This window comes from Thamnophis elegans, unplaced genomic scaffold (genome assembly GCF_009769535.1).
Source record: "Thamnophis elegans isolate rThaEle1 unplaced genomic scaffold, rThaEle1.pri scaffold_324_arrow_ctg1, whole genome shotgun sequence".
NCBI lineage: Eukaryota > Metazoa > Chordata > Lepidosauria > Squamata > Colubridae > Thamnophis > Thamnophis elegans.
In genome coordinates, this window is record NW_022473795.1 from 18,383 (window position 1) to 31,323 (window position 12,941).

A 12,941-nucleotide genomic window follows, 5' to 3' on the forward strand; every position below is an offset into this window, starting at 1 on the left:
TCACGTGGATGTTTTCATGAGAAAGGAGCAAGAGCCCTCCGCATCTAGATAACATAACGATTGATGGAAGCCCCCCACCACATCTGGACAGGGGATTGTTTCTCTCTTGGGGAGGAAGCACTGCTCAGGTTTAGTTGGGTCCAGGGTTCAAATTCAGCTTTTTCTGCAAGTGGGCGGGGTGGGGGGAGAGGCATGCCCGTTGACGGATGAAAAGGCAGGCATTATAGAGTTCCCCCACCCCTCCAAAGGAGAACCCCACCCTTCCCATTTGGTCATCTGGCCAACTTTGGCCATTTGCCCCAGTGTTTCTCAGGCCCACCCCGAGGGGCTTCCTTGCAAATAAACCTCAGCCCGGAGCCACATCTGGGCATCTCATCTCACCCCCTCCCCTTTATTCCCAGCAATTGGGGAGGGAGCTCCCCCCACTCCCCAAACCCCAACTTCCTTCTTTTAACGGTTGCCAGTGACTCAGCAACGAAGCCAGGTGAGGGGCTCCTTGGTGCTATCTGAGCTGGCTTGTTGTCTCGCCGATGTTTCATGACCCACCTAGGTAACATCATCAGTGCCAGAAGGAAGTGGGGTTGTTGTGGACAGGGGAAAGGAGCACTGATGATGTTCCCTAGTTTGGGACACGAAAACGTGTCCTGCGAGAAAATGAGCCCAGCTCGGAGGGCACCACCAAGGACCCCTCTCCTGTCAACCCCTTGAGCTACAAATATTCTCCTTTCTTGGATCCCAAGTGATCCCATTACCCCGCAAGAGAGATCTCTTAGCAGGCCTGGAGAAAGTCTCTTAAAGGAACAAATCCAATAAGGAAAGGGAGAAGAGCTGGCTGTTTGCATCACCAACATCCCTTGCTGGGCCCAGCGATGCTTCCCAAAATCATCTTTGGGTCTCTCACCCAGGGGTACCACTTTACAGGACCCCCAGCAGCCTCTCTGCAATGGGAGCCCTTTCCCTTCCCTCCCAGCCATCTATCCCTCCATCCATGCTCCTCCACCTCTCTATATATCTCTCTCTTTCTTCCTCTCTCTCCTCTTTCTCTCTTTCTTTCTCTCTCTCTCCTCTCTTTTTCTCTCTCTTCTCTCTCTCTCTTTCTATCTCTTTCTCTCCCTTTCTCCCTCTCTCTCCTCTCTTTCTCCCCCCTCTTTCTTTCTCTTTCCTTTTCTCTCTTTCTCTCTCTCTTCTCTCTCTTTTTCTCTCTGTCTCTTTCTCTCCCTTTCTTCCTCTCTCTCCTCTCTTTCTCCCCCCTCTCTCTATTTCTTTCTTTCTCTTTCCTTTTCTCCCTTTCTCTCTTTTTTCTCTCTGTCTCTTTTTCTCTCTTCCTCTCTCTCCTCTTTCTTCCTCTCTCTCTCTCTCTATTTCTTTCTTCCTCTTTCCTTTTCTCTCTTTCTCTCTCTTTTTCTCTGTCTCTTTCTCTCTCTCCTCTCTTTCTTCCTCTCTCTATTTCTTTCTTTCTCTTTCCTTTACTCTCTTTCTTTCTCTCTCTGTCTCTCTCTCCTCTTTCTTCCTCTCTCTCTCTCTATTTCTTTCTTCCTCTTTCCTTTTCTCTCTCTCTCTTTTTCTCTCTCTCTTTCTGTTCCTCTCTCTCTCTCTCTCTCTCTCAAAGGCGAGAAGGAGGAAGGAACCAGGGGAAAAAAAAAAAGAACTGCAGCAGCGAGACGGCGAGCGAGCGAGAGGCGCAGCCAATCCGGACGGGCCGTTCCGAAGTTTGCCTTTTATGGCGAGAGCCGCGGCGGCCGGCCCGTATAAAACCCGGCGCGCGGCGGCCGAGCGCGCAGTCGTCAAGGCGCCCCGCGGTCCTCGTTTTATTCCCCCCCGTCCAGCCGGTGGATCGCTCAGCCGCCTCGCTTGCGCCCTTCCCCCTCTACAACCGCCTCCAGCCCGAAGGGTCTCCGATAAGCCACCGCCGAGCCTTTCGAAGCAGCCTCCACCCAACACAGGTAAGAACCACCCCGGGAGCGCAAAGAAGGGAAAGGCGCGCTTGGCTTCTTGGGTTGAGTTGGCTTGGGAAGGTTGCGGGGACGCGTGCAATGGTGGGGAGCGGGGGGGGGGGCGGAGGGAGGGGGTGCTGGCCTTTTTGGGGGGGGTTCGACTGCGCCTTTCCAAGGGGCAGAGTTTGGAAGCAGCCAGCCGCCACCCCAAAAGGTAAAGCCGGGAGCGCAAGAAGGGAAAGAGGAAGGCGCACCTGGTTTGGCTTGGCTTGGCTTGCAAAGGGTTGCGGGGGAGGCGTGCAATGGTAAGGGGGGGGGCTGTTGTGTGTGTGGGGGGGCTTTCCAAAGTGGAGCTTCCAACCTCCCCACTTTTGGGGCGCTCCGGGGGGCTTCTTGGAGACGGGCGCGAGGATTTGGAGAGTCCGCGGATGGAATTGGAATTGGGGGGGGGCGAGCGAGCCCCCCTGACCTGGTGGGGTGGGGCCCCTCCCCTGTTGGGGCGCGTGCATGGGGTGGGGTGGGGGGGCTCCTGCTGGAACTGAAGGGGGGGAGGCAGAAGTGCAAAGGTGTGGGGGAGTTGCTCCCCTTAAACGCTTTGGTGGGTTTTCTTTTAGGGGGGGGGGGCGTCGGCCGGCCTTTGAGCTGGGACCCTCTCCCTCCCTCCGCGGGGCCTCGCAATGCTGGCCTGTTGGTTGCGCGTTGGAAAGGGTGGGGTGGGGTGGAGTGGGGGGGAATTCAGTCTGGTGCTGAGTTCGAATTTGAAAGACGCAGGGCGAGGCGGCTGGGCGCTTCCCGGCTTGGCGGGGCGCTCCGCAGCTTAACGGCTTAAGGTGGGGGAGGACAAATAGAGGGGGGGGGGAGGGCTTGGAGGTCGTAGCGGAAGTTTCCGGGGTGGGTGGTGGTGGTCGCAAAGCCGGTTTTTCTATTGTAAGGGAGAGCACGTGGGTGGAGGAGGGGGAGAGGAGGGGAGTCGCCGATCAATCAAAAGGCTTTTGAGGAAGGGTCTCTTTGTTCCCTGGCTCTGTTGGCTGGAGGGGTGCTCCAGCCAACTCCTTTAAGGGGATTTCCTCCCCCCACCCCCAGGAAATGCTGCAGAATTTCCCTCTGGGGTGCCCCTCTTCTCTGGAAAGAGGTGTCAAACCAAGCAAGCGGCTAGTCCTCATTAAACGAGGGGAGGCAAGGATCCCATGGCTTCCCCAAACCCCTCGTGTTTGGGGTGGGGGGATATTCTCAGTGGTTGCTGGTTCTTGTTTTTTTTTTTTAAAGTCCTTTCAATTCAAGCATCCTTTGGGTTTGGTGGAACACTCTCTCCCCCCCCCCTTCCACGCTGCCCCCCTCCTTTGGGCCTGGAATTAATGTTCCTCTTGGGGTTCATCTGAACCTTGCAATGCATAGCCTGTTGATCCAGAGCTAATCCAGATCGGGGCTCCCCCACCCACCTCTTTTGGGGCTGGGGGTGGGTGGGAGAGAGAGAGAGAAGGGTCTTTGAGTGGGGCAGAGAGCCTCGTGGTGCACTGGGGCGTGGGCGTGCCTCGCCCTGGCTGAGCTTTTGCAAGCCTGGGTGGGTGGCTGGGCAATGCCTTACGAACCCTCCCCCCCCCACCCAAAAGCTGATGAGCAGGCAGGCCATGTGTGGGGAGGGGTCTCCTGCTTAGGGGGGGGGTCTCTTGTCTGGAGGAGGGAGGGTTGGGGATTAGCCTGGGGAGGGTGAGGAGCTGGCCTTTGGGTGTGGCCACAGCCTGCCCCCCTCCTCCTTGCTGGGTGGAAGGGAGGGGGCTGGTGGGTGGGCAGGGCGTGGCCAAGCGAAAGCTGGCTGCCGGCTGCATCTTCGTGATTGCCTTTTATGGTAAAAGTGGGAGCCAGCAGGCACCGCGGCTGCTTCCCTTCTGAAGGCTGCCGGAGAGGAGAGAGAGAGAGAGCGTGCGCAGGCTGCGCCACCTAGTGGCCGCCGGAGGCATTGGGGGAAGAAAGCAAAGAGGAAGTGGGTGTGGCCAGCCAGCTGGGTTTTGCTGGTTCGTCAGCTGTTCCTTCAATGGTCTTTTTTTTTCCCCCTTCCCAGATCCGCCATGGATGATGATATTGCAGCGCTCGTGGTCGACAACGGCTCCGGCATGTGCAAAGCCGGCTTTGCAGGAGATGACGCGCCCCGAGCCGTCTTCCCCTCCATCGTGGGTCGCCCCAGACATCAGGTAACGCCCCTGGATCCTCCCCCCCCCCCGCCACTCTTCTGCCAAGTCTGAGAGTATGAAATATGAAAATAAGATTCGGCAAGTTGCTAGACCTCAAGGTCCCTTTTCTAGCCTGCTTGGACAGCAGCCTTGTAGATGGAACCTAGGTTTTGTCCTAGTTTGGCGGATAACCTGAGGTTATTCTACTTGGGCTCCTGTTCATTCTTAGTACATGTCCCTTTGGGCCTTTCCTTGGCCAGCTGGGAATCCAGGAAGGAAATGTAAGGAAAACCCCAAGCCAGGTTAACTTATCAAAGCCTGTTTTCCTTGCCCAAGCCACGACCGGCATGGCATGCCACCCTCTTAAACCATGGTTTGCAATTGACAGAGGCAGGCTTCAGAGCCAAACTTTGAACAAACTATTTTGCGTCCTTGCTACTGCGATAACACAAAGGGACCAGCTCTTCTTTAGTCTAATTTATTGTCATTGCACGTATGTACACGCCCATACAACGAAATTCACATAACACTGATTATATTCAAAATAAATAATCGGACTAAGAAACTTCAGTTAGCTTATGAATGAGCGAACAAGGGATGTTAAAATTTACCTAAAGTTAGCTTTACGAAAGGGGAGTTAAAAGTATAAGCGAAGGTACGATGCTAAAGTTAAGTTTATTTTAGTGTATTATTGTTAAATGTTTATACCCTGTATTTGCTCTCGGAGGTTGGGGGAGGAGGTGGGAGGGAATGTGGGATTGGGGGGGGGAGCGAAGGGGGAAGGTATACAATTGTAAAACTTATTAAAACTTTTAATAAAAAAAAACAAAATAAAAAAAGAATAAGGGAAAAAAAAGAAATTCACGTAACACCCTGAGAACAGGCCCAGCACACATGACAATCCCCAAACACCCCCTTCCCCCCAAATTCCCTGCCCCTAAACCACCCCACATCACAGACCCAAGTCATGCTGTCCCAACAGTTCACTGAATGGTGGCCCTTTAGTTCATCGTTGAGTGGAATTGTAACTCTGGGATAAAAGCGATTCAGAAGACACGCTGCCCGAGTTTTAATTGTTCTGTGTCTTCTGCTGCCAGAAGGCAACAATCCAAAAAAGATTGTGAGCAGGATGGGAGGGAGCCTCTTGAGAACGTTGTGCAACTTCCTCAAACAGCGAGATGCGAAGATGTCATCGGTGCCTAACTCCCAGAAATTCCTCCTGTCAAAATTTGGAGAGTTGGAAGTCCAGGAATGGTTTAGCAGGGGAATTCTGGGAGTTTGGAAATCCACCTGTCTTCAAAGGCATGGAGATTCAACGTTGCTGAAAACCTTAATGGATACAAGGGGCCTTATGTCCCAAAAGCAATAGCAATAACAGTAGACTTATATACCGCTTCATAGGCCTTTCAGGCCTCTCTAAGCGGTTTACAGAGTCAGCATATTGCCCCCAACAACAATCTGGGTCCTCATTTTACCCACCTCGGAAGGATGGAAGGCTGAGTCAACCCTGAGCCGGTGAGATTTGAACCACTGAACTGCTGATCTAGCAGTCAGCCTGCAGTGCTGCATTTAACCACTGCGCCACCTTGGCTCTAGTGCTTGTTTCCTCCCCAAAAAGCAACTGCACTTTCTTTTCTCCAAAAAAGTGTTTTGTTTCAAGTCCAAGAACCTTCTTCGATTCTAATGATTTTCAAAGAAAAAAATTAGCAAGTCCAGTTGCCTTCTTTTGGGGAGGAAAAAGGACAACCATGAGTTTGGAGGATGGAGCATCTCCATAGATCAGTGTTTCTCAAAATGCTGGCTGGGGAATTCTGGGACTTGAAATCCAGACATCTTCAAGTTGCCAAGGTTGAGAAACACTGCCATATAGACAAAGAAGTGTGCCTTCTGCTTATCCATCCAAATGTTTTTCGTTGAATCCCAGAGCAGTTTTTGGAGCGCATGGCCTGTTGGCATAAAGCTGGCCCATCTGCTTTCATCCACAGCTTGTGTGGTTCAAAGTCTTTTTATCTCAAAGTTCTCTCTTTTTCTCTCGTTTCCCAGGGTGTGATGGTTGGGATGGGCCAGAAAGACAGCTATGTTGGAGACGAGGCGCAGAGCAAGAGAGGCATCCTGACTCTCAAGTACCCCATTGAGCATGGCATTGTCACCAACTGGGATGACATGGAGAAGATTTGGCATCACACTTTCTACAATGAGCTCCGAGTCGCCCCGGAAGAGCATCCTGTGCTGTTGACGGAAGCCCCCCTGAACCCCAAGGCCAACAGAGAGAAGATGACCCAGGTGGGGTATTCCGTTAAGTTGCCTTGCGAATCCTGCCTAGCGTTTTCCCCTTCTTATGATTTCGTGTTTATTTTTTTCTCTCTCCTTGTCTGCAAGGGAAAAAAAAATACAATCTTTTCGTCCTTCTTGGTTCATCTTTTCTTATTTTACTTCTTTCTTTCCTCCCAGCTCTGCAGGATTTTCTTTTCTGATCTGAATCTCTGTCGCTGCACCTGGAAAGGTTTTTATCTGCTGTTTTTCAAAACAAGATAGTTTTCTCTCTTTCCCTGTGTGTCTAACTCGTGAGCTTCATCTCTGCTTCTCACTCACTCACTCACTCACTTTTTCTTTCTCTTTCGGTCTCATCCCCCCCATCCCAAACTAACTTGCTCTGGGTGATTTCTGTCATGTTCTCTCTCACCTGGTGAAATTTGCAAAATTGTGAAATATGCAGATAAGGGAGGAGGAGGAGGAAGGGTGATTTGCCTTAACGCCTGGGAGGTGGAAGGTTTGTATGTGTCCAGCATGTGTTTGAATTTTTGACCCCCGGAGTGTGTCCTGCGCATGCCCATAGATGGGACCTCTGTTGGCCCCGGATCTTCACGGCTCTCTTCTTTTCCCCCAATCTTCTAGATCATGTTTGAGACCTTCAACACCCCAGCCATGTACGTTGCCATCCAGGCTGTGCTCTCCCTGTACGCCTCTGGTCGTACCACCGGCATTGTGATGGACTCTGGGGATGGTGTCACCCACACTGTGCCCATCTATGAAGGTTACGCCTTGCCCCATGCCATCCTCCGTCTGGACCTGGCTGGCCGCGACTTGACCGACTACCTCATGAAGATCTTGACCGAGAGAGGCTACAGCTTCACCACCACAGCTGAGCGAGAAATTGTGCGTGACATCAAGGAGAAGCTGTGCTACGTTGCCCTGGACTTTGAGCAAGAGATGGCCACCGCCGCGTCCAGCTCCTCCCTGGAGAAGAGCTACGAGCTGCCCGATGGACAGGTCATCACCATCGGCAACGAGCGGTTCAGGTGCCCAGAAGCTCTCTTCCAGCCATCTTTCTTGGGTAAGTCCAGAAAGAACCATTATCTTCCAAGTAGAATCTGAACTTTGGTTGAAGGGGCATCTGGAAGGGGGAAAGGAGGTTGAGGTTTTGGTGTCCAGTTGTCTTCAGAGGTGTGGTGGCTCAGTGGCTAAGATGCTGAACTTGTAGATCAGAAAGGTTGGCAGTTTGAATCCCGAGCACCGTATAACAGAGTGAGCTCCCATTACTAGTCCCAGCTTCTGCCAACCTAGCAGTTTGAAAGCACATAAAAAAATGCAAGTAGAAAAATAGGAACCACCTTTGGTGGGAAGGTAACAGCGTTCCGTGTGCCTTTGGCGTTGAGTCATGCCGGCCACATGACCACGGAGACGTCTTCGGACAGCGCTGGCTCTTCGGCTTTGAAAGGGAGATGAGCACCGCCCCCTAGAGTCGAGAACGACTAGCACATATGTACGAGGGGGGGAGCCTTTACCTTTACCTGTCTTCATATCGTGGGCACCTTCTCTTGGCAGGCATGGAATCCTGCGGCATCCATGAAACCACCTTCAACTCCATCATGAAGTGTGACGTTGATATCCGTAAGGATTTGTATGCCAACACTGTCCTCTCTGGTGGCACCACCATGTACCCTGGCATCGCCGACCGGATGCAGAAGGAAATCACCGCGCTGGCACCCAGCACAATGAAAATCAAGGTGAGGCTTTGGAGCCTAAGCAACTTGGCTTCCTTGGTGGGGTGGGGAGCAAGTTAAGTGTGGTTCTTCTACAACAGAGGTCTTCAAACTTGGAAACTTTTAAGACTTGTGGACTTCAACGCCCAGAATTCTCCAGCCTGGCTGGAGAATTCTGGGCGTTGAAGTCCACAAGTCTTAAAAGTTTCCAAGTTTGAAGACTCCCGTTCTACACACGTGGGTCATTGTGATGCCCCAACTGACAAGCTAGTTTAGCAACCACAACTTTTACTTCTCCCTCTTATTGGTGAAAACGTTGCCTTCTCCCCACTGGATAGCCAAGCTGGTTGTTAGATGACAGAGGTTTGGGGTCAAGAATTGGGAGCAGAGAGCAATGGTTTGGCCCCGCCCTTGTGATGCATTGGATGGAGTGGTGCGTGCGGTGGCCTAGAGGTGGCGCTCTCGCCTCACAACCAGGAGGCTGTGAGTTCAATCCTGGGTAGATGCAGATATTTCTCTTCTGGGCACCCTGAGAATATATCTCCTGAACAAAACTCCGCATTGGTGACAGGAAGGGCATCTTACCCAGACTCCATCCCGCATGGGATTATGGGGGTCATTAAAAGATGGTCTTCTTTAGACTCCTAAAGACTTGTGAGTTCAATTCTAGGTACATGCAGTTACTTTCCTCTCAGAGCACCCTGAGACTATATCTCCTGAACAAAACTCCGCATTGGTGACAGGGAGGGCATTTGGCCAGTAAAGAATCAGCTCCAGTCACTTGCCCAGACTCCATCCCTCAAGGAATTATGGGGGGGTCATTAAAAGAAAAAAAATGGGATGGATTGGATCTTGAGGATTAGTAACTTGATTCCGCTTCAGTTCTAATGGCTTGTCTTGTCTTCCAGATCATTGCCCCACCTGAGCGTAAATATTCCGTCTGGATCGGAGGATCCATTCTGGCTTCTTTGTCTACCTTCCAGCAAATGTGGATCAGCAAGCAGGAATACGATGAATCTGGACCATCCATTGTCCACCGCAAATGCTTCTAAAAGCAGGACTCAGTTACCAGAAATAGCATTTTTTTTTCTCCTCTCTTTTTGACAAAAAAATAATAATAATTCTCTCTCTCCCCCCCACCCCCATAACTTGCGCATAAGCGAAAAAGTTTCGAGATTTGGCATGGCTTATTTGTTTATTTGGCGCTTGACTCAGGATATCAAAACTGGAACGGTGAGAAAAAGGTTTTGACGGTGGAAGCCTTTATTAAAAATAAAAATGCAAAAAAAAAAAGTTTTGGAGTGAACACCTCCCCCCTCTCCGACCCCTCCCCACCGATCTCCCCCCCCCCCCGCCCGCCCTACTCCCCAGTTCTGCAGTGCATCCCAGGACTCCCGAGATTGTATGTGTGTTTCTCTTTTTTCTTTTTGAAAACAATAGTCATTCCAAATAATTGTAAAGCTCATTGAGAAGGGATTTAAACCAGCCTCTTGTGAAGCAGCCCAGCTAACAAAAGATTTCCACGTTTGCTCATTCTTTTTTTTTTATAGAAAGTATTAGCTTTTGTCTGTGACTCATGATTCAAGTGTCTCTTGTCTCTTGCGCCTTAAAACAAAACTTTTAAAAAATAGCCACACTTGATCCGTCATCTTTTTTCCTTTTTAGATTATTTTGGGTCAGATCCGAAAAAAAAAATTAAAAATATAAACAGGCTGCGCTGTTTTTCTCTTCTTCCCAATGGAACGTGTGAAGGGTTTTTACAGTCTTATTTCTTCTCCCCCCACCCTTCTGTATCTCCCTCTCCACTTCCCCAGAAGCAAAGCACCCATTTGCACCCTTTTGATGCCAGTATGTGTAAGGGGTACCAGGGCAGAGGGGGAGGGGCAGGCAAAACTGTATACACTGACTCGGAAAAAAGAAGAAAATAAAACCCCAGTTTCAAATAAAGATGCACAACCATAACTCTGGATTTGCTGTGGTTTTTAATCAAGTCAGCAGGAGGAATCGTTGAATTGGTGGGCAGGAACTTGGGAGAGTTAGAAAGTTGGCACACAGGTTTAACACTCTTCCCCAGGTCCTTTGAGAATCTGTTTCCTTATGTCAAGATAATTTTCTAGGAGGCTAAAACATGAACAGTTGCAAGAACTGGGCATGGCTATTTTAGTGAGGAGAAGGACCAGGGGAGACATAGCAGTGTTCCGATATTTGAGGCGCTGCCACAGGAGGGGATCAAGCTATTTTCTAATGCCACCGAAGGCCAAACAAGAAATAATGGAAACTGATCAAGGAGTGATTTAACTTGGAAATAAGTACACATTTTCTGACCGAACAATCAACCCATGGAACAGAAGTTGCCTTCAGAAGTTGTGGGAGCTTCATCCCTGGAAGCTTTCAAGAAGAGACTGGACTGCCATCTGTCAGAAATGGTGTAGGGTCTCCTGCTTGGATGAGGGGTTTGGACTAGATGACCTCCAAGGTCCCTTCCAGCTTTAATTCTATGCATTCCCAAGCTTCCTTTTACCAGGAGGGTCCAACCTTGTCAACTTCCAATTCCAGAATCCCCCCCCAGGCGCAACATTAGGTTAGGGAATTCTGGGAGTTTTAAAAAGTCCCGCAAGTCTTTAAAAGTTGCCACAGTGGGAGAACCCAGCTTTTAAAGGATATATTTATTCCAAATAGATGGGAGACCTAAGAGAAGTTCTTCACGCTTACAGTGGAGCCAAAACCCCAATTTGGACTACCCTACAGCCAGCCATGTTGACGTTGCTTTCTTTTTAAGATAGCCAGAGAAGGGAATATTATTGACTTGGTTTTTATCCATCTAGTTATTTTTGTAAGTGTCACTCAAGGTGGCAGACCCACCTAATGCTCTTACATTTTTCTTAACAACAACCCTGTGAGGGGCTTGTGAGAGGCTGACACTCTTCACAGGCCAAGTCATCACATGTTGCTCCAAAATCATTTCAAAACCTGGCGATTTGGAGATGGGTGGATTTCAACTCCCCAGAATTCTTCCTTCCAAAATCCTGGGAGTTGAAATCCATCCATGGGCAGGCTGGGAAATTATAGGGGACGAAGAACACCTTCAAGTGAAAAAACAAAAACCTAAAAGGAAGAAAATAGAGAGCCAAACCAGCAATTCCTGTTTATTACAGCTTCAGCTCCTTATCTCTTTTAAGCAATTATACTGATTATTCCCTGTATACAAAATGTTCTGTAAATTTAGGCAAATTGCAGCCCTTAAGGGGGTCATTCCATCAAACTAGGATTATGGGGTGTAAGAAGCACCAGAGCCCCAAGGTTTCCGGTTGCTAATCTGATGGGAAGAGCTGGTTTGCAAATAAAATATATTTATTTAGGTTTCACTGCTGTATTTTGTGACGAAAAGTATGATTTTTATGGGAATCCCATAGCCATATTGCCTACATTGATGTCCTAATTGGAAAAAAGAAAAGTTTCACAGCCACATCTATTTCCCAACGTAAAAATGGACCTTCAGAAACGAAAAGGTTTTAGCAGGGATGGACGTGGCGCAGGCTGATCAATTAATTTGACATCAGTAGAAGTCTAAACTTTATATAAATATTGGTTATATAATCTCAGTTTTGCTGACTTTGGAGTCGAGCCTGTGGCACAGAACAGTATTTTTTCCAAGGTGGTTTATAGTAAGGAAACCTGAGGAATTATCCATGAATCGGTCCATAAAAAGATACAATATAGAAAGATTTTTGGGGATGAGACATCCATCCATCCATCCTTCCACCCACCCACCAATTGTCCCACCGATGAAACAGAATTTGTCTTAAATTCTTTGGGAGTTTCATCACTGGAAGCTTTCAAGAAGAGACCGGACCTGCCATCTATTGGAAATGGTGTAGGGTCTCCTGCTTGGGTAGGGAAGGGGGGTTGGACTAGATGACCTCCAAGGTCCCTTTATCCTATTATACAGAAGCCGTGAAAGCTTCATCAGGGGAAGCTTTCAAGAAGAGATTGGACTGCCCTTTGTTCCGAAATGGTGCAGAATCTCCTGCTTGGGCAGTGGGTTGGGCTAGATGACCTTCAAGGTCCCTTCCAACTGTGTTTAATTCTATGCATTCTATGGTTGACTAGACCAGTGTTTCTCAACCTTGGCAACTTGAAGATGTCCGGACTTCAACTCCCAGAATTCCCCAGCCAGCATTCCGGACATCTTCAAGTTGCCAAGGTTGAGAAACACTGGACTAGACAATCTCCATAGACAGATGTGGGAGCAACACAAATGGCAATTGCACAGGCTTGGGGGGGGGGAGAACCCCAAACCTGAGGTCAGGATTTGCAGCCCCCACCCCACTTCTGACCCACAAGTGCAACTGCCCCCCCCACAATTCAAATGCACGAGTTTGGGGGCGGCGTCCCCTCCAAGTTGGAAAAACCCGGCCAGTTTTCTCTCTTCCCCACCCCTCCCGGCCTGCATAATTGGAACATTCCGGCTACATGTGAGGCCACGCCCATCATGACGCTACCTCCCGCGGCGCCTCGTTTAAGATGGCGGCCGCAAAGCACGCCTCTCGGAGCGGAAGTGACGTCACGAGGGCGCCGGAAGTCCCGCGTCGCTTCTCTGTGCCGGCTGAAGGGAAAGCCGTGTGAGGCGAGGAGACGGAGGGCGAGCGTCTCAACCGGCTCGGGAGCCGGCGCGCTTTTTTTCCCCACGGGCCATGGCGTCCTCCTCCGGTGAGGTAAGTCCGGCTCGCCGAAGAGGCCTCGGCCTTCTCCTTCGGACCGAGGGCCTCGCCTTCTCCGCCAGCCTCGGCGTCTCCATGGCAACCCCTGATTCGCAGTGCACGTCCGAACCCGGGAGGACGCGTGTCAGGGCAGGA

General features: G+C 50.2%; 1 protein-coding gene across 1 annotated transcript; it reads left to right on the forward strand.

Annotated features, from left to right (window-relative positions):
* Positions 1 to 1,763: 1,763 nt before the first annotated feature.
* On the forward strand, positions 1,764 to 10,047 carry LOC116523456 (actin, cytoplasmic 1). Its single transcript, XM_032238575.1, has 6 exons — positions 1,764 to 1,943; positions 3,994 to 4,123; positions 6,146 to 6,385; positions 6,998 to 7,436; positions 7,928 to 8,109; positions 8,994 to 10,047. Exons 2-6 carry the CDS (start codon positions 4,001 to 4,003, stop codon positions 9,135 to 9,137), a joined length of 1,128 nt encoding a protein of 375 aa, XP_032094466.1. The 5' UTR covers positions 1,764 to 1,943; positions 3,994 to 4,000; the 3' UTR covers positions 9,138 to 10,047.
* Positions 10,048 to 12,941: the final 2,894 nt, after the last annotated feature.

What these genes read in the sequence shown, in the direction of transcription:
- LOC116523456 (XM_032238575.1), top strand. Translation starts at nt 4,001, where the DNA reads ATGGATGATGATATTGCAGCGCTCGTGGTCGACAACGGCTCCGGCATG. An exon ending in TGGGTCGCCCCAGACATCAG is followed by an intron (nt 4,124 to 6,145) that starts GTAACGCCCCTG and finishes CTCGTTTCCCAG; the next exon opens with GGTGTGATGGTTGGGATGGG. An exon ending in ACAGAGAGAAGATGACCCAG is followed by an intron (nt 6,386 to 6,997) that starts GTGGGGTATTCC and finishes CCAATCTTCTAG; the next exon opens with ATCATGTTTGAGACCTTCAA.